Raw genomic sequence first — 24,393 nt, 5'->3', positions numbered from 1 at the left:
GCTAATTTTGTATTTTTAGTAGAGATGGAGTTTCACCACATTGGTGATTAACTTTCTTTTTTTCTCTGTCTCTGCTACCCAGGTCAGAGTGCAGTGGCACCATCTCAGCTCAGTGCAAACTCCACCTCCTGGGTGCAAGGGATTCTTGTGCCTCAGAATCCCTATAACAAGCCTGTAATCCCGGCACTTTGGGAGGCCAAGGTGGGTGGATCACCTGAGATCAGGAGTTCGAGAACAGCCTGGCCAACATGGCGAAACCCCGTCTCTACTAAAAATGCAAAAATCAGCCAGATATGGTGGCATGAGCCTGTAATCCTAGCTGCTCAGAAGGCTGAAACAGAAGAATCGGCTTGAACCCAGGAGGCGGAGGTTACAGTGACCTAAAGTCACACCATCGCACTCCAGCCTGGGCAACAAGAGTTAAACTCATCACCAAAAAATATATATATAGAACCTCTTGACTTTTCACAGTGCAAAGTCAACATGTTTCCTGTTCATGTAGCACACAAATCCTTTTTTTTCCCCCGAGACGGAGTATTGCTCTGTTGCCCAGGCTGGAGTGCAGTGGTGTGATCTTGGCTCACTGCAACCTCTGCCTCCTGGGTTCAGCAATTCTCCTGCCTCAGCCTCCAAAGTAGCTGGGATTACAGGTGAGTGCCACTACGTCCAGCCAATTTTTTTGTATTTTTGGTAGAGGTGGGGTTTCACCTTGTTGGCCAGGCTGGTCTCGAACTCCTGGCCTCGTAATCCGCCTGCCTCGGCCTTCCAAACTGCTGTGATTACAGGAGTGAGCCACCACACCTGGCCAGCATACAAATCTTAAGATACAGAATTTCTTCAATCCAGGAGCTCCTAAGATATTTTAGTCTTGTTTTTTTTTTTTTAGAGACACAGTCTCGCTGTGTCACCCAGGCCGGAGTGCAGTGGTGCTATCGCAGCTCTCTGCAGCATTGACCCACCCCCCTGCACTCAGGTGATTCTCCCACCTCAGCCTCCCAAGTAGCAGGGGCTACAGGCACGTGCCACTGCTCTCAGCCAATATTTTAGTCATGAATTGCAGCCTAGACCTGGCTAAATGTGAGACTGATAGTTAATATTTCACTCACTTGTTTGATACACTCTTTTTTTTTTTGAGACGGAGCCTCACTCTGTCGCCCAGGCTGCAGTGCAGTGGGGTGATCTCGGCTCAGTGCAACCTCTGCCTCCTGGGTTCAAGTAATTCTCCTGCCTCAGCCTCCCGAGTAGCTGGGACTGCAGGTACGTGCCACCACGCCCGGCTAATTTTTGTATTTTTATTAGAGACAGGGTTTCACCATGCTGACCAGGCTGGTCTTGAACTCCTGACTTCAAGTCATCCACCCACCTTGGCCTCCTTAAGTGCTGGGATTATAGGTGTGAGCCACTACTCCTGGCTGCTTGTTTGATAAACTTTTTTTTTTTTTTTTTTTTTTGAGACGGAGTCTCACTCTGTCGCCCAGGCTGGAGTGCAGTGGCGCAATCTCGGCTCACTGCAAGCTCCACCTCCCGGGTTCACGCCATTCTCCTGCCTCAGCCTCTCCGAGTAGCTGGGACTACAGGCGCCCGCCACCACGCCCGGCTAATTTTTTGTATTTTTAGTAGAGACGGGGTTTCACCGTGGTCTCGATCTCCTGACCTCGTGATCCGCCCGCCTCGGCCTCCCAAAGTGCTGGGATTACAAGCGTGAGCCACCGCGCCCAGCGTTTGATAAACTTTTTAAAAAGCTTTATTAAAGGAAGGAAATGTCCTTCCTGGCCAAGCAAACTGCCAGTGCCAATGTCTGGAGTTGAAATAGCCCCGCTGGCCAGGCGCGGTGGCTCAAGCCTGTAATCCCAGCACTTTGGGAGGCCAAGGCAGGCAGATCACGAGGTCAGGAGATTGAGACCATTCTGGCCAACATGGTGTCTCTACTAAAAATACAAAAAAATTAGCCGGGCGTGGTGGCACACGCCTGTAGTCCTAGCTACATGGGAGGCTGAGGCAGGAGAATGGCGTGAACCCAGGAGGTGGAGCTTGCAGTGAGCTGAGATCGCGCCACTGCACTCCAACCTGGGTGACAGAGTGAGACTCCATCTCAAAAAAAGAAAAAAGAAAAGAAATAGCTCCAGAGCTGCCTAGAACATGCAAGTTATGACATGGTCTGGGGACGGGGAGGAGAGAGGCCCTGAATGGTCAGACTAGGAGTGTGAAATTGAATGTGGTCATTCACTCGGCCATTTCATCCTCAAAGGTCTGAGCTGGTTGCAGGTGGCGAGCTGGAGCATCCAGCATGTGTGATGCTGCAGTTGTGTTGAAGGCATGGGATGCCTTTAACGGGTGGTGAAGGGTATCCCTTGTGGATGGCATAGCTGTGCAAGGTACACCAGCTGGACCACGTGTAGTACCTTTGGAGAATGACGGGGATGGTTTTTTCTTTCATACCAAAGCATTTACTAACACCTCCCATGTACCTGGCCTTGAGCAGTGACTCAGGAGGGCCTTACCCGACTTGCCATGGGCTGTGAATTGAAAGTGAGCACTGCAGAAGGAATTTTGTATGTGTACGCGAGCTCACATTTCCGGAACACTTGAACAGGGCGAGCTACACATGTCCTTGTCTCATGTCATCATCACAGGAGAATCAGGTAGATGCTGTTACACTCCCTGTTTTCTGGATGAGCAAACTGAGGAACAGAGAGGGCAAGTCATGTCCAAGATCACACACGGGGCAAGGGGCAGGGTGGGGTCACTGCTTCCATCAGAGAGCTCACCAGGTGGACTATGTGTCCGGGGGGCACCCTAAGGTGATCAACTCACTTGCAATATTGTGAGTGACCTAGTTCTTTTTTTTTTTCTTTGAGATGGAGTCTCGCTGTGTCACCCAGGCTGGAGTGCAGTGGCGCGATCTTGGCTCACTGCAAACTACGACTCCCGGGTTCATGCCATTCTCCTGCCTCAGTCTCCCGAGTAGCTGGGCCTACAGGCGCCCACCACAAAGCTGGCTAATTTTTTTGTACTTTTAGTAGAGACGGGATTTAACCGTGTTAGCCAGGATGGTTTTGATCTCCTGACCTCGTGATCTGCCCGCCTCGGCCTCCCAAAGTGCTGGGATTACAGGCCTGAGCCACCACGCCCGGCCATGGGTAACCTAGTTCTTAAGATTTCTGCAGATGGGCCGGGCGCAGTGGCTCAAGCTTGTAATCCCAGCGCTTTGGGAGGCCGAGGCGGGCGGATGACGAGGTCAGGAGATCGAGACCACGGTGAAACCCTGTCTCTACTAAAAATACAAAAAATTAGCCGGGTGTGCTGGCGGGCGCCTGTAGTCCTAGCTACTCAGAGAGGCTGAGGCAGGAGAATGGCGTGAACCCAGGAGGCGGAGCTTGCAGTGAGTCAAGATCGCGCCACTGCACTCCAGCCTGGGTGACAGAGCGAGACTCCGTCTCAAAAAAAAAAAAAATTTCTGCAGATGAAGCCGGACATGGTGGCTCACGCCTGTAATCCCACCACTTTGGGAGGCTGAGGCAGGTGGATCACTTGAGGTCAGGAGTTCGAGACCAACATGGTGAAATCCCGTCTCTACTAAAAATACAAAATTAGCTGGGTGTGGTGGCGTGTGCCTGTAATCCCAGCTACTTAGGAGGCTGAGGCAGGAGAATCACTTGAACCAAGAGGCAGAGGTTGCAGTGAGCCGAGATCATGCCACTGCACTCCAGCCTGGGCAACAAGAGCAAAACTCTGTCTCAAAACAAACAAACAAAAATGTCTGCAGACGGCCAGGCACAGTGGCTCATGGCCTATAATCCTAGCACTTCCTAGCACTTTGGGAGGCTAGGCGGGAGGATCTTTTGAACCCAGGAGTTTGAGACCAGCCTGGGCAACATGGAAAAATCCCCTCTCTTCAAAAAATACAAAAGATTGGCCCAGTATGGTGGAGCATGCCTGTAATTTCAGCTACTTGGGAGGCTGAGGTGGGAGGATGGGTTGAGCCCAGGAGTTGGAGGCTGCAGTGAGCCGAGATCATGCCACTGCACTCCAGCCTGGGTGACAGAGTGAGACCTTGTCTCAAAAAAAAAAAAAAAAAGGCCAGGCGCGGTGGCTCACGCCTGTAATCCCAGCACTTTGGGAGGCCGAGGCAGGCGGATCATCGGATCATGAGGTCAGGAGATTGAGACCATCCTGGCTAACACGGTCAAACCCCGTCTACTAAATATACAAAAAAATAGCCGGGCATGGTAGCACGTGCCTCTAACCCCAGCTACTCGGGAGGCTGAGGCAGGAGAATTGCTTGGACCCAGGAGGCGGAGGCTGCAGTGAACCCGAGATTGTGCCACTGCATTCCAGCCTGGGCGACAGAGTGAGACTCCGTCTCAAAAAAAAAAAAAAAAAAAGAAAAAAAAGAAACTTCTGCAGAGCATGCCAACGTCTGGTAAGTTCTGCCTTATTTTTCCTGGGGTCTCATTGAGATCCACTGGGGAATCAAATGTAAAGTGGACGTGGGGAAATACTTTTTTTTTGTTTTTTGAGACCAAGTCTCGCTGTGTCACCCAGGCTGGAGTGCAGTGGCACGATCTCAGCTCACTGCAAGCTCCGCTTCCTGGGTTCAAGCTATTCTCCTGCCTCAGCCTTCCAAGTAGCTGGGATTACAGGCATGTGCCACCATGCCTGGCTAATTTTAGTGTTTTTAGTAGAGACAGGGTTTCACCATGTTGGTCATGGTAGTCTCGAACTCCTTACCTCATGATCCACCCGCCTTGGCCTTCAAAAGTGCTGGGATTACAGGCGTGAGCCACCGGGCCTGGCTTTTTTTTTTTTTTTTTTGGAGACAGGGTCTTACTCTGTCACTCAGGCTGGAGTAGAGTGGTGCGAACATAGTTCACTGCAGCCTCAACCTCCCATGGGCTCGAGAGAGCCTCCCACCTCAGCCTCTGGAGTAGCTGGGACCACAGGGGTGCTCCACCATGCCCGGCTAATTTTTTAAATTTTTTTGTAGAGAGGGGGCTTCGCCCTGTTACCCAGGCTGGTCTCAACCCCTTGGGTGCAAGCGATCCTCCCATCATGGCATCCCAAAGTGCTGGGATTTCAGGTGTGAGACACCTTGCTAGGTCCTGAGTACTGCTCTTATTGCTGTTTCCTGTTTCCGAAGTGAATCCACAGAGGCTCAGAAGCAGGAGGTGCCTTTCACAAGATCACAGAGCGAGCTGGTTGGCCCTCCAAGCCAGCTCCTCCCTTGGCCAGGCACAGTGGCTCACCCCTGTAATCCCAGCACTTTGGGAGCCCTAGGCAGGCGGATCACCTGAGGTTGGGAGTTAGAGACCTGATCAATATGGCGAAACCCCATCTCTACTGAAAATACAAAAATTAGCTGGGCGTGGTGGTGGGCACCTGTAATCCCAGCTACTCGGGAGGCTGAGGCAGGAGAATCGCTTGAACCTGGGAGGCGGAGGTTGCAAGGAGCTGAGATCGCGCCGTTGCACTCCAGCTTGGGCAACAAGAGCGAAACTCCGTCTCAAAGAAAAAGAAAAAAAAATCTCAGAAATTAGATAGTGGTGACAGCTACACAGCATTGGGAATGTATTTTATGTGTAAAATGTGACTCAATGAAGTTGCTTTTTAGAAAATGGAAGGCTGGCCGGGCACAGTGGCTCATGCTTGTAATCCCAGCACTTTGGGAGGCCGAGGTGGGCAGATTACTTGAGGTCAGGAGTTCCAGACCAGCCTGGCTAACATGGTGAAATCCCGTCTCTACTAAAAATACAAAAAATTAGCTGGGCGTTGTGATGGGCACCTGTAGTCCCAGCTACTACTCGGGAGGCTGAGGCAGGAGAATCGCTTGAATCCAGGAGGCGGTGGTTGCAGTGAGCCGAGATCACACCACTGCACTCCAGCCTGGGCAAGGAAATCAAAACTCCGTCTAAAAACAAACAAACAAAAACTGGGGGAGGTGGCTCACGCCTGTAATCCTAGCACTTTGGGAGGGCGAGGCGCGCGGATCACCTGAGGTCAGGAGTTCAAGACCAGCCTGGCCAACATGGTGAAACCCCATCTCTACTAAAATACAAAAATTAGCTGGGCATGATGGCGGGCGCCTGTAATCCCAGCTACTCGAGAGGCTGAGACTGGAGAATCGCTTGAACTCGGGAGACGATGGTTGCATTGAGCCGAGATAGCACCACTGTTCTCCAGTCTGGGCTGCTGAGCGAGACTCCGTCTCAAAAAAAAAAAAAAAGAAAAGAAAAGAAAATGGAAGGCTGGGCTTGGTGGCTCACGCCTATAATCCTAGCATTTCAGCAGGCCCAGACAAAGAAGATCAGTTTGAGTTCAGGAGGTCGAGGGTGCAGTGAGCCATGATGGCGCCATTGCACTCCAGCCTGGGCAACACAGCAAGACCCCTCAAAAAAAAAATAAAAATAGGAAAATGAAGCTGGACTGCACCCTTGCTCAGGGACTATGGGGATGTAGGATTTTATCCTATTAAAAGTACTCATCTCATAAGAAAAAGTTTACCAGCTCCTCCTCCACCTACCGGTCCAGCACCTTCCCTGGGTGGAAGTCCCATCCACCCACCCTAAGGGATGCCCTATATGTCCAACCCAGCGTCCAACGCGCGCGCGTCGTTTACATAGCCACGCCCATCCGCCCCGGCCCGCGGCAGGGCCTACCCACCCACGTGTTTCGCGCCGGCTCCGCCCCTCCACGCCCTCTCTGCGGCTTTCCACAGGAGCCAAAGAGGGAAGACTGTTGAGATCTCATAAATAATGCATCACGTCAGCGGCTGTCGGGGCGGGGCTTTGACGCGCCTGGCTGGCTGAGTCAGGGTTATGTCTAATACTATGGAGGCGGGGCCTGGAGGGGTGCGCGTGCTGAGGCGGAGTTCGTTCACGGAAGTGGCCACCCCTAGGGCCTGAAGAGGCGGGGCCATCAGTGCCTTATGAATATGCAACAACTTGGGGCGTTGACTGTGGGCCTTGTGGGGCCCGCATGGGGCGTGGCCAGGCGCGTCTCCTGAATAATGTAGTGCGCTGCCTGGCGGTGTGGCGGCGACTGTCGGCTTCGCCGGACTCGGGGGGCGTGGCCAGCCGCGTCTCATGAATAATGCAGCACGTCAGCGGGCGGCGGGGCGGGGCGTGGCCGGCGCGGCGGCGCTGGAGCCGGGAAGGGGGCGCGGGGGAGAGATGGTCGCAAGATGGCGGCGCTAAAGGAGGGTAGGAGCTACGGGCTGTCGTGCGGGCGGGTTAGCGACGGCAGTAAGGTGTCGGTGTTCCACGTGAAGCTCACCGACAGTGCCCTGAGGGCCTTCGAGAGCTACCGCGCCAGACAGGTGAGTGGCATGGCGCCCGGCGCGACAGTGGGGAACGTCGGGACGCGGGCCGGCCTCGCGCTCCCCTCGTTGAGGCGTCCGGGCTTGGAGACGCTAGGTCTGCGGTGCTGCTCGCGGGTCCCTGGGCCGGCGGGGCGCGGAGTGAGCGCCAGTCCGGCCTGGAGCGCTGAGAACCGCGTTCCTTCTCAGCACTAGGAAGCAATACAGGCGGTGGCCCGGGGCTGCTGAGGGGCCCAGACTCGCGCGCCGGGCCCGGGGGGCGTCGGTGTCGGCACCTGGCGGCGTCCGGGGCCTTTCTGGCCTGCCCGGCACCTGGGCAGGGTCCAGTTTGCGCACCTGGCGGCGGGGCTAGGAGGCGGTGGGCCGCACGGTCCCGGCACCGTGATAGGGGGAAGCTGGGGGCTTTTCCATCTGGGGCCCGGGCAGCGCTGTTGGTGGGGCTGACTGTGTCTGTCCTCCTGGGAAGCAGCGATCGTCTGGGTGCCTGGCAGGGGGTGGTCAGCGGGGCACTTGTGGGGGCCTGTTCTGTCTGGATGGGAGGCTTTGCAGCTGGGGGCTGGCTTTGACGCGTTCCGATGAAGCCCCTCAGGTTGGACCACTTTGATTCTTGGGACGGGGAGTTTGGGCAGAAACTGACAGCTTGTCCCAGCTTTCTGCTCCCCTTACCCCCAGGTGACCCTCTCTCTCCAGAGAGAGGTTCCTTGGAGAGTGGAAGTGTTGGGGGCGGCTGTGATGTTTTCCTCAGGGCACATGTAGGGGGATCCCTGCCACCCGGGAGGAAGCTCTGGCTACCACATCTGGCCGCTGACTCTGGAACTTCTCAGAGGCCGATTTGGGCCCATCTGGGGGAAGTTTGAGGCGTTTCGGTTCTGCCACCTGGCTGGTGGTGGGGAGGGGAGGCTGCTGTGTATGTTTTCTTGGGCCTGACTTTGGGGCGCATCTGGGGCCGTGGTCAGAAACCTGCCTTTTTCATTTCTGTTTGTGTCGTGGCCCCCCGCCCTCGTCTGTGCTGGGTCAGAAGTTGCAGATGACCAGTGGTCAGGTCCCGAGGGGAAGTGGTTTAGGAACCTTGTAACTCCTTTTCTGGAAATTGGGGGCTTCATTGCCCTAAAGGGAGTGGGGGTGGGTCTAGTCTCAGGCTCAGAGAGCCCTGCTCCCAGCGTGTGTGTGTGTGTTTGTGTATACTGGTGATGGTGGGGGTGGGGGGGGGGTGCCGCGGGCGGGTGAGGAGGGAGACTAACTAGGAAGGAATGTGGCTTTCTTCCTGCCCCGAACTTGTTCAGCTCCATTAGCTAAGCCGAGAATTTCTTCCCCCTGTTTCGTTTCCACTGCTCTCCCGGTGCCCACCCCTTCCGTGCTTCTTCCCATGTTTTTGGGCAATTTCCTCCCTGTCCCGGTGTCTCCGTTTTCCCCTTCATAGAATGAGAATTTCATTTTTTTTTGGAAGAGCAAGTTCGCACCTTGTCAAAAAGACTCCCCAAGATGAGGCTAAGGCGCCCCTGCAGGTGAGGAGGAGATGGTGGCAGCGACAGCAGCTGCTGGCCCGTGACCAGCCAGAGCCTCTCTTCCTGGTAGAATTCTGGCCCTGGGTCTTTTTCCCTGAGCGATTCTGACTTGTCCTGCAGGAAGGCAGGCTTTCCTAGAAACAGCTGGGGGAGAGCTGGTGAGTCATGTAACTACGATGGACTTGGTACCTGGTCACCACTGTCTTCTGTGTTTCGGGAACCAGGAGCCCCGCCTTCTCTCTGATGCTGCCCTCGCTTGCTTTTCAGTCCAGAAGGTCCGCCTGTGTGTCCACCTCATGCTGTCACACTGCTATTTTTACTTTAGGGTATTGGTTACATCCCTTCTCTAAGCTGGATCTTCCTCATGTTAGGGTGAAGGTAACTGTGGACTGTTACCAAACTCCTCTCGCTCGGAACCCAGCTGTGTAGGGCAGCGTGTTGACCAGCCAGGAGGGGCTCCCTAGAAGAACTTTTCCAAGCCATCCAAAGCAACTTGGCTGGCTGGATTATATTTTGGGGTGATTCAAACTTGGATGTTTCTCAAAAAACTGTCTGGTGGCTTGGCCACTTTCTTTCTTTTCTTTTTTTTTTTTTTTTGAGATGGAGTTTCACTCTGCTGCCCAGGCTGGAGTGCAGTGGCGCGATCCCGGCTCACTGCAGCTTCCGCCTACCGGGTTCAAGCGATTCTCCTGCCTCAGCCTCCTGAGTAGCTGGGACTACAGGCACGTGCCACCACACCCGGCTAATTTTTGTATTTTTAGTAGAGACAGGGTTTTGCCATTGTTGGCCAGGCTGGTCTTGAACTCCTGACCTCCAGTGATCCGCCCTTCTCAGCCTCTAAAAGTACTGGGACTACAGGCGTGAGCCACTACTCCCAGCCAGCTTGGCTACTTTCAAATTTAATCTTGCCCATGGGGCAGTATAGTGGATGGACTTTTCTAAGGACAGGGCAGCTCCGTGCTCTCTGTGGTTTTGGGTAGTGAGCTTGAGGAAGGCGGCTTGAAGAACTTGATTGTGTAACCAGAGAAGTGTACTGGTTATGGACAAACTCTCATGTGGACAACTCTATCAACCAGCAGCCAGAGTTTTCTATTCCCTGATGCTGTGGTTATATAGTTTGCCAATTCTAACTTATGGAGAGGGCTTTTATTTTTAATTTTTTTTTTTTTTTGAGACGGAGTCTTGCCCTGTTGTCCAGGCTGGAGTGCAGTGGCGCGATCTCTGCTCACTGCAAGCTCTGCCTCCCAAGTTCACGCCATTCTCCTGCCTCAGCCTCCCCAGCAGCTGGGACTGCAGGTGCACGCCGCCACCCCTGGCTAATTTTTTGTATTTTTCGTCGAGACAGGGTTTCACTGTGTTAGCCAGGATGGTTTCGATCTCCTGACCTTGTGATCTGCCCATCTCGGCCTCCCAAAGTGCTGGGATTACAGGCGTGAGCCACCGTGCCTGGTCTATTTTTAGTTTTTAATTGCGAAGAGGCTTTTACAAATTCAGGTGTGGCAGGGGCTAGAAGGGAACTTGCTGTGGAACTTTCTCTGTGGCTCCCAGGAGCAGGTAATCCTAGCTCTGGGAACAGCCCAAGTAGAAGCCCTCCTGTTTTCTCTCCCCAGAGGGCTCTGGTGTTGACCTGGTAGCCAGCTGGAGCAGTGTGGTGGAAGGTAAAGGCGCAGCAATACACATAGCTGCTGGCCTTCTCATTCTACCTTGGACTTTGTGCAGTTTTTCTTTCCTTTTTTTTTTTTTTTTGAGACAAGGTCTTGTCCTGTCACCCAAGCCCAAGCTGGATTGCACTGGTGTGATCTCAGCTCACTGCAACCTCCGCCTCCCGGGTTCAAGCGATTCTCCTGCCTCAGCCTACCAAGTAGCTGGGATTACAGGCACGCACCACCGTGCCTGGCTAATTTTTGTATTTTTAGTAGAGACGGGGTTTTACCATGTGGTCAGGATGGTCTCAAATTCCTGACCCCTCAAGTGATCCACCTGCCTCAGCCTCCCAAAGTGCTAGGATTACAGGCCTGAGTCGCCACGCTGGGCCCTTTTTTGTTTTGTTTTGTTTTGTTTTTTTTTTTAGAGACAGGGTTTTGCTCCATTGCCCAGGCTGGAGTGCAGTGGTGTGATCATAGCTCACTGCAGCCTAGAACTACCAGCCTCCTACTTCAGTCTCCTGAGTAGCTGGGGCCACAGGTGTGCACCACTGCACCTGGCTAAGTTTTAAATTTTTTTGTAGAGACGGGGTCTTACTATGTTGCCAAGGCTGGTTTCAAACTCCGGGGCTCAAGTGATTTCCCTGCCTCAGCCTCCCAAAGTGCTGTAATTACAAGAGTGAGCCATCGTGCCTGGCCTAGTTTTTTTTGTTGTTGTTGTTGTTTTTTGAGACAGAGTTTCACTCTTGTTGCCAGGTTGAAGTGTAATGGTGTTAACTCGGCCCACTGCAACCTCAGCCTCCCAAGTAGCTGGGATTACAGGCATGCGCCACCATGCCCTGCACATTTTGTATTTTTAGTGGAGACGGGGTTTTACCATGTTGGTCAGGCTGGTCTCGAACTCCTGACCTCAGGCGATCCTCCTGCCTTGGCCTCCCAAAGTGCTGGGATTACAGGAGTGAGCCATTGTGCCTGGCCTAGTTTTTCTTTGTTTTCTTTTCTTCTTCTTCTTCTTTTTTTTTTTTTTGAAACAGGGTCTTACTCCGCCACCCAGGCTGGAGTACAGTGATGTGATCATAGCTCACTGTGGCCTTGAACTCCTGGGCTTAAGTGATCTTCAGCTGCCCGGAGTGCCGGGACTACAGGCATGAGCCATTGTGCCTGGTCCAGTTTTTTTCTCTCTTTTTCTTTTCTTTTTTTTTTTTTTTTTGAGATGGAGTCTCGCTCTGTTCCCCAGGCTGGAGTGCAGTGGCGCGATCTCAGCTCACTGCAAGCTCCGCCTCCCGGGTTCACGCCATTCTCCTGCCTCAGCCTCCCGAGTAGCTGGGACTACAGGCGCCCGCCAACACGCCCTGCTAATTTTTTGTATTTTTAGTAGAGATGGGGTTTTACCGTGTTAGCCAGGATGGTCTCGATCTCCTGACCTCGTGATCCACCCGTCTTGGCCTCCCAAAGTGCTGGGATTACAGGTGTGAGCCACCGCGCCCGGCTCTCCTTTTCTTCTAATTAAAAAAATTTTTTTTTTGTAGAGATGGGGTTTCCCCATTTTGCCTAAGCTGGTCTTGAACTCCTGGGCTTAAGGGATCCTCCTGTGTTGGCCTCCCAAAGTGCTGGGATTACAGACATGAACTACGTGTCCATTTTTCTTTGAATATAAAAACCTGCATGGGGCCGGGCGCGGTGGCTCACTCTTGTAATCCCAGCACTTTGGGAGGCCGAGGCGGGCGGATCACGAGGTCAGGAGATCGAGACCACGGTGAAACCCCGTCTCTACTAAAAATACAAAAAATTAGCCGGGCGTGGTGGCGGGCGCCTGTAGTCCCAGCTACTCGGAGAGGCTGAGGCAGGAGAATGGCGTGAACCCGGGAGGCAGAGCTTGCAGTGAGCCGAGATTGCGCCACTGCACTCCAGCCTGGGCGACAGAGGGAGACTCCGTCTCAAAAAAAAAAAAAAAAAAAACCTGCATGGGATGGCCGGGTGTGGTGGCTCACACCTGTAATCCCAGCACTTTGGGAGGCTGAGGTGGGAGGATCCCTTGAGGTCAAGAGTTTGAGACCAGCCTGGACAATATGGTGAAAACCTGTCTCACTAAAAATACAAGAAAATTAGCCAGGCGTGGTGGTGCGTGCCTGTAATCCCAGCTACTTGATAGGCTGATGCAGGAGAATCTGGGAGATGGAGGTTGCAGTGAACCGAGATCACACCATTGCACTCCAGCCTGGGTGACAGAGGGAGACCCTGTGTCAAAAAACAAAACGAAACCTTCATGGGTTGTGAGGTGACTGTTCTTGTGGATCTCCCGGTTTGCTCTGATGAGTGATTTCCGGGAGAGGGGAGAGTGGAAGCATGGACACACCCCCTCCTTCCAGGACAGTGTCACTCACCTGCGTGGAGAAATACCCTCTGGTCAGTCTGAGGAAGTGACCCTCCCAGGGGCACTGGGGTTATAGTTCATCATTAGGGGTTTGCATGGGCTCTGTTGCTGAGTGACCTCTTTTGGATCACAAGCTCCTTGGTGGAGAGGAGCACACCATTGTTCAGAAAAAATTGAGGGCCCAGGAAGTGCTTCATGAGACCTGGGGATTAGAGCCTCTCTCCATTTGAATCTCAGCTCTACCTGTCTCCTGAGGCCATGGGTGAGTGCCTGACCCCTCCCATCTCCGAATCCTTCTCAGAACTGGGGTCAGCAGTACTTGACCTGCTCCCTCAAGTTCCAGATCCTTCTCTCAGGGCTGTGAGGATCCTGGTGCCTGACCCTTTCTGAGTTCCAGATTCTCTTCCTCTTGGGAGGTGAATAACCTGACCCCTCTTGTGCTCTGAGCCCTTAGTGAACGGACCCAGAGCTGGCTCCTGGGGGGCCGGTCCCTGCCTGGAGGTTTGTACAGAGCCGGTGGGAGACTCCAGATCACTCATCTAACCCAGTATGATTGAGCCTCTGGTCAGTGCCCATGGCTCAGGGGCGGGATACCCACCAGTGATTGAGATGGGCCCCTCATGTCATGAGCTGACATTCTAGTGGCAGGAGACAGAGAATTCATGAACAGGAAGGATAGCACAGAAATTAGCAAGAGTAACTCACCGGCGGTCAACGTTAATGATGGTGAGGGATACAGGTGGGGCAGTCAGTGAGTGCTTCCAGCAGATGACATGGAGCTGCAGTCTGCTGGGGGAAGGGTCCCAGGCATGGCAGGCGTGCTGTCCCAGTGAAGGGTGTGAAGGGAGTGGAGGTAGAGGAGTGCTGGGCCTCAGGCCTGTAGCCAGTACTCGGCTCTTCTGGATGGCCCTGGAGCTGTGCTGGGGGCTACTGTCTGCTACTAAGTGGGTGGGCTGTGTGGATGTTACCCTCGGCACCGGTGGCAGGAGGAGTCTTACTTCAGCCTGTGATCCATTCCCACAGCAGGGCGCCAGAGACCCAACTTACCTTCTCGGTGGGCACCCCCCTTGGTTCTGAGCAGGGCAGCTTCTTGCCAGCCCTGCCTGCTTTTCAGAGAAGGCTTGCTTTAGAGACCTGGTGCTAGTGCTGCCCCTCTTGGCCCTGGGCTAGACCCCCATCCCTTCCCATGGGTGCACATCATCTTGACCACTTGCCGGGAGAGCAAGTTTATGGTCCCCCTTCAGGACAGGGACAGAGAGGCTCTGAGAGGCAGCATCACCTGTCCAAGGGCACTTGGCTGTCCTTACTGGCCCATACTGCCTCTTGAGTGCCCAAGCCAAGCTCTCGTTTGAGGTTGCAGGGGGTCGAGCTGAAGGGGACACAGCTCTGAAGGGGAGTCACGCTGGGGTCCCGAGCCCCACTTAAATGCAACATTCCGCGTCCCCAAGAGGCCCGAACCTTGGTGATGTGAATGACTGAGCAGATTCCTCCGGTTGCTGGCTGTGCTGGACCCCCTCCCCCAAGAAAGTGGAAAGGTGATGGGCACCTACACCTGTGGAGGGTGCCCCACCCCACCAGTGCCCCACCCATGGTACTGCATTTCATCCTGTCTTCCCCGTGGTGGGAGCAGCTCCCATTTCTCAGGTGAGGATATGGGCGGAGACTTGGGAGGAGGCCGAATCACCAGGCAGGATCTCCCAGCTGGGAAGTAGCTGAGAACCCAGAATCCGAGTGTCATGGCCTGGGCTCTGCCACCTCTGAAGGACTGTGGCTGCTGGATGGGCTGGGGCGGAGCAGGTGGGCTGCCAGGGGGCATCAGGAGTGACCCACTGGTGCACCAGGGTATCGTTTGCCTGTGTGTTTCAAGGTGAGCATTTGGTGGTTCTGGGTGGGTGCTCCCAGAAAGTGCTAGAAGAGGACAAGCCAGCTTGAGTCTGTGGGCCCGAGCTGGCAGTCTCTGCAGGAGGCAGGCAAGAGTGTGTGTGAGGGACTGAGCTCTGCACTCAGCACGGTGACCCTTGACTGTGCTTCCAGCTGGTTGCCGTGGCTGCGATTGTGTGTAAACAGCAGGCAGCGCTCACTCGGAAACCCACCCCTCTGTTGACTCACGGCCAAGGCCAGAGTTCATCACCTTTGAAGCAGTTTTGACATCACACCCGGATTGTGACATCCCACCCGGGAGACCTTGAGGGAGGAACCCGCCAGCCTGACAAACAAGATTGCCTCTCTGCTCCACGTAGCTCTGGGCTCGAAGCAGCTGCCCAGGGAAGAGATCCTAGTTTTCAGAGGTCTGCTTCTCAGGGGGCATCAGCCTTGTTTAAGGCACCTGGCAGGGCACAGACTTGTGATTGATACTGTGCATTTTAGGGTTGGCCTCTTCTGTGTCCTTTGTTTTAGGGTCTTGCTCCCCATTGTGCTTTCTGCCTTGATGAATTCAGTTGTCACACTTTCTCCTTGATCTCTGAATCTCATGGACAGGGTTGTCTTCAATCTCACCTGTGTAGTCAGCCACAGAGTCCAAAGGGACATATAAAACTGCATCCAAATGGTCTGTGACCTGCAGGTGCAGTGAATGACAGAGATGGCCATGACGTGGTTATTTTGTCACTTTGCCTTTTTTTTTTTTTTGAGATGGAGTCTCTCTCTGTCGCCCAGGCTGGAGTGCAGTGGTGCGATCTCAGCTCACTGCAAACTCCGCCTCCCAGGTTCACGCCATTCTCCTGCCTCAGCCTCCTGAGTAGCTGGGTCTGCAGGCGCCCACCACCACACCTGGCTGATTTTTTTGTATTTTTAATAGAGACGGGGTTTCACCCTGTTAGCCAGGATGGTCTCGATCTCCTGACCTAGTGATCTGCCTGCCTCGGCCTCCCAAAGTGCTGGGATTACAGGCGTGAGCCACCACGCCTGGCCTGTCACTTTGCTTTTTATTTATTTTTTAAATTTTATTTTTATTTTATTTTATTTTTTGAGATGGAGTTTCACTCTTGTTGCCCAGGCTGGAGTGCAATGGCACAATCTCGGCTCACTGCAACCTCCGCCTCCCAGGTTTAAGCGATTCTCCTGCCTCAGCCTCCCGAGTAGCTGGGATTACAGGAATGCACCAACACGCCTGGCTAATTGTTTTGTATTTTTAGTAGAGACGGGGTTTCTCGATGTGGTCAGGCTGGTCTTGAACTCCTGACCTCAGGTGATCTGCCCATCTCAGCCTCCCAAAGTGCCGGGATTACAGGTGCGAGCCACTGCGCCCGGCTGTCACATTGCTTTCTAATGAAAAAAGCTGGTGTCCAAATAAACCATCCGCAGGGAGACTGTCCCCCCAGATAAAAGCATCCTAGAGACCTTCCGCCTCCATCTGACCTGGCAGTGGGCCCTGGAGTCTGATGCTAATTATATCCTCCAGGGCTGGACCCTCCTGACCAAGTGGAGACACGGCTCCTGACTGAGGCAGCCAGGCCAGCAGATGTGTTTGTGAAAGGATAGGGCTTCGAGTTCTGGTCAAGTTTGTGGAATCACTGAATTCCTGTTTTGTTTTTGTTTTTTGTTTTTTGTTTTTGAGATAGAGTCTCGCTCTGTCGCCCAGTCTGGAGTGCAGTGGTGTGATCTCGGCTCACTGCAACCTCTGCCTCTGGGTTCATGCCATTCTCCTGCCTCAGCCTCTTGCGTAGCTGGGACTACAGGCGCCCGCCACCACGCCTGGCTAATTTTTTGTGTTTTTAGTAGAGACAGGGTTTCACCATGTTAGCCAGGATGGTCTCGATCTCCTGACCTTGTGATCTGCCCGCCTCGGCCTCCCAAAGTGCTGGGATTACAGGCGTGAGCCACTGGGCCCAGCCTGAACTCCTGTTTTAAAAGCGTCCTGTGAAGTATTTTTTTCCTTTTTACTATATAAGCAGTATAACTCAGGGTAGAAAGCCTGCAACGTACCTAAAATTAGCAAGTCTGTTATTGCCCCAGCAATCTCTGTTGACACCTTTGCACCCTTCTCTGTCTCGCCTGGGTGTACCATGTTGTCATAGTGGCACAATCATATGGTTTTGTGTCTCTTCTTCCCTGAACACTTTATGTTTTAATGCTGCACCTTCTGTGCATCGTGGAGCCTGACAGGTCAGTATTCTTCGAGCATTTTTGTGTTCTTGGCACTGTGCTTGGTTCTGGGGATGTCCGGATGCTGCAGGCCTTGTGTGTATACAGGCCAGTCCACTGTCCCATAGTGAGGCTACACAGAGTGATGAGGTGAGGTGAGGGAGGTGAGCCAGCACAGGCCACAGCCTGGCATGCCCATGTGTCTGTGAGTGGAGCCTGGAGCATGAGGCTGTGATTTTGAGGCCAGGGAAGGCAGCTCAGCCCCCCTTGGCTTGCTCCTCTTTGGATAAATTGAGGTGCTGGTGATGGAGGGCTGCTGTCAGTCCTTCTCACCATTCTTCAGATGGGGAGACCACAAGTATATATGCCAGTCTTAACACCCCTGTCCTTCCCCCAGGCCCATCGGGGGCCTCAGCTCTTCATGAGATGCTCTTGTTGCGCCCCGTGTCCTTTTTATGTGTTGCTGAAAATTTTTCACAAGGAGGCGTCTCTCTTGAAGGATGCTGAGAACTGCATATTGGGGATCAGGTACATTGGTGGTGCTGCTCCCACTGACACTTTGGGGCTCCAGGCTGCTGGCACCCTCCCTGAGCCTCAATTTCCCAATTCAGGTGAAGGTGATGTCCTGGAGGTGAGACAGGCTTGTTCTCCCTGGCTGTGCACGAGGTGTCAGCTGCTCTCCTCGTTGACCCGAAAATGATCCCAGAAAGCAAAGCCTCCAAAATTTAAAATAGCCTCTCCTGTAGCTCTGCTGTTAGGGTTTTATTGTTTTTTTCTGAAATAAAGAACTGGCTTCCTAGTTTTGGCTCATTGCAACCTCTGCCTCCTAGGCTCAAGCAATCCTCCTACCTCAGCCTCCTAAATAGCTGGGACTACAGACACCCATCATCACGCCTGATTGCTTTTTGTATGTTTTTGTAGAGATGGGGTTTCACCATGTTTCCCAGGCTGGTCTCGAACTTCTGAGCTCAAGCGATCTGCCTGCCTTGGCCTCCCAAAATGCTGGGATTACAGACATGAGCCACTGCACCTGGCCTGTTTCTTTGTTTTTATTTCTTTATTTTTGAGATGGAGCCTTCTGCTCTGTTGCCCAGACTGGAGTGCAATCACGTGATCACAGCTCACTGCAGCCTCAACATCCTGGGCTCAAGCGATCCTCCCCCCTCAGCTTCTCCAGTAGTTGGGACTACAGGCATATACTATCACACTCAACTAATTTTTTTTCTTTTTTTTTTTTTTTTTGAGACCGAGTCTTACTCTGTCGCCTAGACTGGAGTGCAGTGGCATGATCTTGGCTCACTGCAACCTCTGCCCCTCAGGTTCAAGTGATTCTCCTGCCTCAGCCTCCCCAGTAGCTGGGATTACAGGCATCTGCCACCATGCCCGGCTAATTTTTGTATTTTTAGTAGAGACAGGGTTTCACCATCTTGGCCAGGCTGGTCTTGAACTCCTGACCTCATGATCCGCCCACCTCGGCCTCCCAAAGTGCTGGGATTACAGGCGTGAGCCACTGTGCCCAGCCCTTTTTTTTTTTTTTTTTTTTTAATTTGTAGAGACAGGGTCTCACTATGTTGCCCAGGCTGGTCTTGAACTCCTGGGCTCAAGCAGTCCTCCAACCTCAGCCTCCCAAAGTGCTGGGATTACAAGCTTGAGCCACTGTGCCTAGCCAGCTTCCTGGTTTCTTTAGCAATTTTCCCACTGGAAAGCCCACAGCACTGTCAGAGGGAGCTGGACACCCCTGTACTTCCACCTTCTCCATCAGGCCACCTCCAGTGGTGTGGTGGGTGGTGGGCTGTGGGCAGGGAACCAGACTGATGTCCTGTGGTGTGGATGGACCACATCGTGCTCATCCATTCCTCTGTCCATGGGCATTTGGGTTGCTTCCACCTCTTGACTGTAGTGAACCATGCTACTGTGAACAGGACATATAAGTATCTGTTCAAACCACTGCTTTCGGTTCTTTTGGATACATACCCAGAAGTGGACCTGCTGGATCGCCCAGGCTGGAGTGCAATGACGTGATCTCGACTCACTGCAACCTCTGCCTCCCAGGTTCAAGCAATTCTCCTGCCTCAGCCTCCCAAGTAGCTGGGATTACAGGCGCCCACCACCACGCCCAGCTAATTTTTTTTTTTTTTTTTTTTTTTTTTGAGATGGAGTCTCGCTCTGTCGCCCAGGCTGGAGTGCAGTGGCGCTATCTCGGCTCACTGCAAGCTCTGCCTCCCGGGTTCATGCCATTCTCCTACCTCAGCCTCCAGAGTAGCTGGGACTACAGGCGCCCACCCCCACGCCCGGCTAATTTTTTATATTTTTAGTAGAGACGGGGTTTCACCGTGTTAACCAGGATGGTCTCGATCTCCTGACCTTGTGATCTGCCCGCCTCAGCCTCCCAAAGTGCTGGGATTACAGGCATGAGCCACCGCACCCGGCCCATGCGCAGCTAATTTTTATATTTTTAGTAGAGATGGGGTTTCACCATGTTGGCCAGGCTGGTCTTGAACTCCTGACCTCAGGTTATCTGTCCGCCTTGGCCTCCCAGAGTGCTGAGATTAGAGGCGTGCGACACTGCTCCCGGCCTCATGTGGTCATTCTGTGTTTAATTTTTTGAGGATTTGCCAGATTGTTTTCCACAGCGGCTGCAGCATTTTACATTCCCACCAACAGTGCATAAGGGTTGTGGTTTCACCACATCCTTGCCCCCACTGGTTATTTTTTTGATGGTAGCCATCTTAATGGGTGTGGGGTGGTCTTGGAGCCATTTAAATGCCCTCATGTGTGTGACTGTCCTGTGAGAGCTAGGGCCTGCAGGGCCTCTGATGCCCCTGGATGGACCCAGGAGTCACCTGGTCACAGGTGACAGAGGAAGGTCTCGAACAGGATCACCTGGGCTCAGGTGAGAGAAAGGGACAGGGAGAGCCCAGTGCGGCCGTGCAGTGGGGGAAGCTGGGGCTGAGTGGAGATGACAGTGGCTGCGTGGCCTGCTTCTGCATAGCCAGTGTGCAGTTGCCCGGCCTGTGTTGGGATGCAAGTTTCTCTTTTTGTTTTGAGACCGAGGCTCACTCTGTCACCCAGGCTGGAGTGCAGTGGTGCGATTCTTGGCTCACTGCAACCTCCACCTCCCAGGTTCAAGCGATTCTTGTGCCTCAGCCTCCAAAGTAGCTGGGATTACAGGCTTGCGCCACAATGCCCAGCCAAGCTTTTTGTGTTTTTAGTAGAGACGGGGTTTCACCATGCTGGTCAGGCTGGCCTCGAGCTCCTGGCCTCAAGTGATCCACCCACCCTGGCCTCCCAAAGTGCTGGGATTACAGGCGTGAGCCATCGTGCCCGGCTAGGACATGGGTTTCTGTAAGCAGTGAGGGTTAGGAAAGGCCTTGGATGAGGTTGGCCAGGGTGGTTGAGCCTCTCAGTGGCAGGACTTCTGAGCCCTGCAGGTACTGAGGCTTCAGGGCCCTTCTCAGGCAAAGCGCTCAGATGCATGCAGAATCTCTATTTTTAGCCCTTTTTGGATTAAGCTATTGTGGAAAATCAGCTTTCTTCCAGGTGAGAAGTGGCCTAGAGGTCCTGCAGGTCAGGGACAGCCCACTGGGGGGCACTGGCTGGGCGGGGGTCCAGCTGCTGCCCTTGGCCTAGCCCTGAGGCATTTGCTGAAGGTGGATGGGAGGGAAGAGGAGGAGCAGAGTTTTCTTAGGATCCTGTGGGCAGGTGGAATCCACCTACTTCCAGGAGGAGCCCCCGGCCTCCAGTTGGGGAGGGGAGTGTGTGTGTGTGTGTGTGTGTGTGTGTGTGTGTCTGTGCGCGCGCGCACTCATTGGCCTGTGTCTCCATCTGTGTTCACCCTGGAGACCTTAGGTCGGGCCCCTCTATCCAGGGTAGGCTGATTGGTGGGGGCCTGTGGGCCAAGGGGCCGGATTGTGGCAGCCACCCCATCACATTGCCCTTCTTTCGGAAGGGTGACTCCCCACCAGGAACCCAAAGGGCTTGGGGTGGCCTTGTCTCCTCCCACAGGCCGGAGGAGGGTAAGCTGGGTTGGGAAGTTCCTTTTTCCTTTCCGAAAACAGTGACTTTTCAGGGCACATTCAGCTTCCTGCTATGGATCTTGTAGCCCCCTACACCTGGAGGGAGTGACCTTAGGGTCTCAGTGGGGCACTGTGATAAGGATGCCTGCTTAATTGCATCAGGGCGCCTGGTTCACAGGACCTCTAACCTGGCTGCTGTGGGGAAGGGCCCTGGTGGGTGTCTCCTGCTCACGGCTTCTCTGAAATATTATTCCCGAGATCTTGAGGGGAACCTGGGCTGCGTCCACCTCATGTTTGCTCCATTTCCCCATGGAATTAGTGGTAGAGGTGACTCACAGGGTCTCTTTTTGTGTCCTCAAGGAAACTGAGGCCTATAGGCTCTGCCCAGAAAGACTGCCATAGTTGCCTATCCCCACAACAAGGCTTGCTGCCTTGTTAGGACACGGACAGAGTGGGCTGTGGTGTGATCTTTTTCAGCAGCAACCCTAGAGACTACAACGTGTTGGTAAACTGTGGCCAAAGGGCCAGGTCTGGACTGCCACCTGTCTTTGTAAATAAAGTTTTATAGGGACACAGCTGCCCACTTGCTTACCTGTAATTTATAACTGCTCTTGCCCTGTGACGGCAGCCAAGGCTGCAACTGTCTACCTCACAAAGCCTGAAATACCAACTCTTTGGCCCTTCATAAAAGAAGCTTGCTGGCCGCTGGTCTAGGGTGTCCAGCTGGGTGTGTGGCAGGAAGACTTGGTGTGTTAGTGGAACCACTGTCCTGGGGCCAGGCTCACGCCTTGGGCTCCCAGGCCCCTGTGCAGTGCCAAGCAGCTCTGTGAAGCCTTGCTGTTGGCCAGGGCCAGTTGAGACTTTGGAGGGTCCTTTTGTTCTGGCCCCTTTATTTCACTAATGGGACATCTAGAAGATAATGGCTAACTGGAGGTCACACGTGCAGATGATGTCAAACCTTGAACCTGAGGGCATCCACTCTGGGACAGGCTACCCTCTTGGCTGCTGACTCCTGTATTGTATTTTATTATTTTATTTTTGTATTTGTTTTTTAGAGAGAGGGTCTTGCTATGCTGCCCAGGCTGGAGTGGAGTGGTGTGATCATAGCTCACTGCAGTCTCTAACTCCTGGCCTGAAGTGATCCTCCCACATTGGCCTCCCAAAGTGCTATAGACGTGAGCCACCACACTCAGCTGTGACTCCTATTTTGATCTCATGCAAACTCAAAATGTTTCTCAGCCCGCATGGGAGTCCCTGGGTTTTCCAGGAGTTTTTCTCAGGGACTGCGTCAATCCTGACATAGCTTCCAGTGGGAACCGGCCTCTTTATTTGTGACCTGTATGTGACCTTTGAAAACAAAACACAGTCATGCTCAGCCTGAATGGGAAGGGCTGGTTGTGTGTCTCTTGTGGAGTTGGGAGCAGTTGCCGCATGGAGGCAGCCCCAGCCTGCTGCATCCTCATCTCTGGGGATGGAGCCGGGGGTCAGGCGTCTGCCTCCAGATGGGTAGTGGGGCCCGCAGAACCTGTGTCTGATTCTAGTTGGGCTCTGAATGCAGTCTCTGAGCCTCAGCTGCGTGGTTGTGCAGTGGGGCACAACCTACACAGTGCAATCTCCTACACAGAGGGATTGCACCCAGTGAGGGTTCGGCTGCCTCTGGGAGTGTTTCTCCAGTAGGAAGCAGGAGGGATGAAGCCCCTGCCCTCACATGGCCCGCTTCTTCGCAGCGGGGAGGTGCACCATCAACCAGGAACAGCCAGATCATGGTGGCTTCAGACTGGCTCGGTGTGCAGTGGTGGTGGACATGGGCAGGCAGACGTCTCCCTCCACAGGAGCAAGCTCACCTTGGGCTGGGGAGACCTAGGAGACCGTTCCAGAACTTTCTTAGCTCAGGGCAAGTGCCGTGTGCAGATTAGATTCTTTGTTAGATACCAGTGGCCTGAAAGACTCAGAGGAGGACTTCCTGGGCAGTTCTCTGCCAAGGGGCTATGGGTCTGTGGCCAGGCTCTGGCAGCAGACTTGGCCTGTTTTCACTCTTCTTATCTGGGGATGTTATCTCTCCCTTTTCAGAGTTGGATGTGACCCTTGAACTGCCACAGACCAGGCACAGACTGCAGGGAGGTGTCTGAGGGCAGGGAGCGGGTGCAGCTAGAAGAGCGTGTTCCTTCCTCTCCTGGTGGCACTATTTTTGGAGTTGGATGGATGCTCACAGACGCCTGCTTGTTCCAGTGAAATGTGCTCAGCTCACACTGGATTTGGCAAGTGGGAGGGGACAGCCAGTGCTGGCAGCCTGTGTCCAGCTCATCTCCAGGCTGCCCTGGCTCTCTTACCTGTGCACAGGCTCCCACTGGTCGAGGGCCATGTGCCTGGAGTCACATGACCCCATGATGTAGGAATCACTTCCATCTTGTAGGCCAGCTCCTTGTAGATAGGAAGTGGAGCCGTGTTGAGAAGGATTCTGAGGTGATGTCTGGCCTAGAGCATAGGATCAATGAGACAGGGTCCCTGGCCCTCTGATCATAGCATCTCTGTGGGGAGAGTTCCCTCTAATCTCTGAGCTGAGGAGGGTAACGAACTCCTAGGTGTGCAAGGTGAGATTCACATGCTGTTGAACAGAAGTCTGCTTTTGTTTTTTCAGGCGGGGTCTTGCTCTGTCACCCAGGCTGGGGTGCAGTGGTGTGATCATAGCTCACTGCAGCCTTGGCCCCCAGGCTCAAATGATCCTCCTACATCAGCCTCCCAAATAGCTGGGACTACAAGTGGGTGGCACCACACCTGGCTAATTTTTTATTTATATGGAGACAGAGTCTCCCTATGTTGCTTAGGCTGGTCTCAAACTCCTGGCCTCAAACGATCTTCCTGCCTTGGCCTCCCAATGTGCTGGGCTTACAGGCATGAGCCATGGCACCCAGCCAAGCAGAAGTCTGGGCTGATGCTGCACCCCAGAGGCACAGGGGCTTTGGATCCCTTTCTCCCTGGAGGAGAGGGTAACTTGCCACGGTCTGCTCTGAAGCAGCACGGGTGTCCCTCCACTGTGGGAGGCGGCTTAGGAGCAGGTGCTCCTGGAGGGTGGCCCAGGCAGGTCACTGGAGGGTGCAGGAGACAGGGCCCAGGCCTGGGGCGGTGCCAGCAGGGCTGTCTCCATGTTGACTGTGGGGGGCTGGTTCCAAGCCAGGCTGCAGACCCAGCTGCTGCATGTGGTGTGGCCCGAGTCCCAGGGGCAGCAGCCTGGGCACACATGGGCACCCAGGGCTTGGAGGGAGGCTGGGTCAGTGGGCCTAGGCGCAGAGCTTCTGGGTGTCTAAACTGTTGTCCCAGGGATGGCTGAGGGCCAGCATGGGGGGCCCAGGCTGCCACCTTTGCCTCACTGGTGTTGACCACATGTGTGCTGGGTGGTGTGTGAAGTACAGAGCACGACACAGGGCGGGGGTACCTGACTGTACAGTGGTGCCACCTT

At 53.9% G+C, this 24,393-nt stretch overlaps 1 protein-coding gene across 1 annotated transcript in view; it reads left to right on the top strand.

The window, feature by feature from the left end:
• Positions 1–7,109: 7,109 nt before the first annotated feature.
• ELL (elongation factor for RNA polymerase II) overlaps positions 7,110–24,393 on the top strand; it is an 83,639-nt gene continuing 66,355 nt past the window's right edge. Inside the window, exon 1 of the mRNA XM_055236462.2 lies at positions 7,110–7,315. Within this exon, the coding sequence (XP_055092437.1) occupies positions 7,181–7,315 (135 nt within the window). The 5' untranslated portion in view covers positions 7,110–7,180. The remainder of the gene's footprint in view (positions 7,316–24,393) is intronic.

Source organism: Symphalangus syndactylus, chromosome 13 (assembly GCF_028878055.3).
Source record: "Symphalangus syndactylus isolate Jambi chromosome 13, NHGRI_mSymSyn1-v2.1_pri, whole genome shotgun sequence".
Classification (NCBI taxonomy): Eukaryota; Metazoa; Chordata; class Mammalia; order Primates; family Hylobatidae; genus Symphalangus; species Symphalangus syndactylus.
Note: the sequence above shows the minus strand (reverse complement) of the source record. Positions and strands in the feature narration are given on the sequence as shown.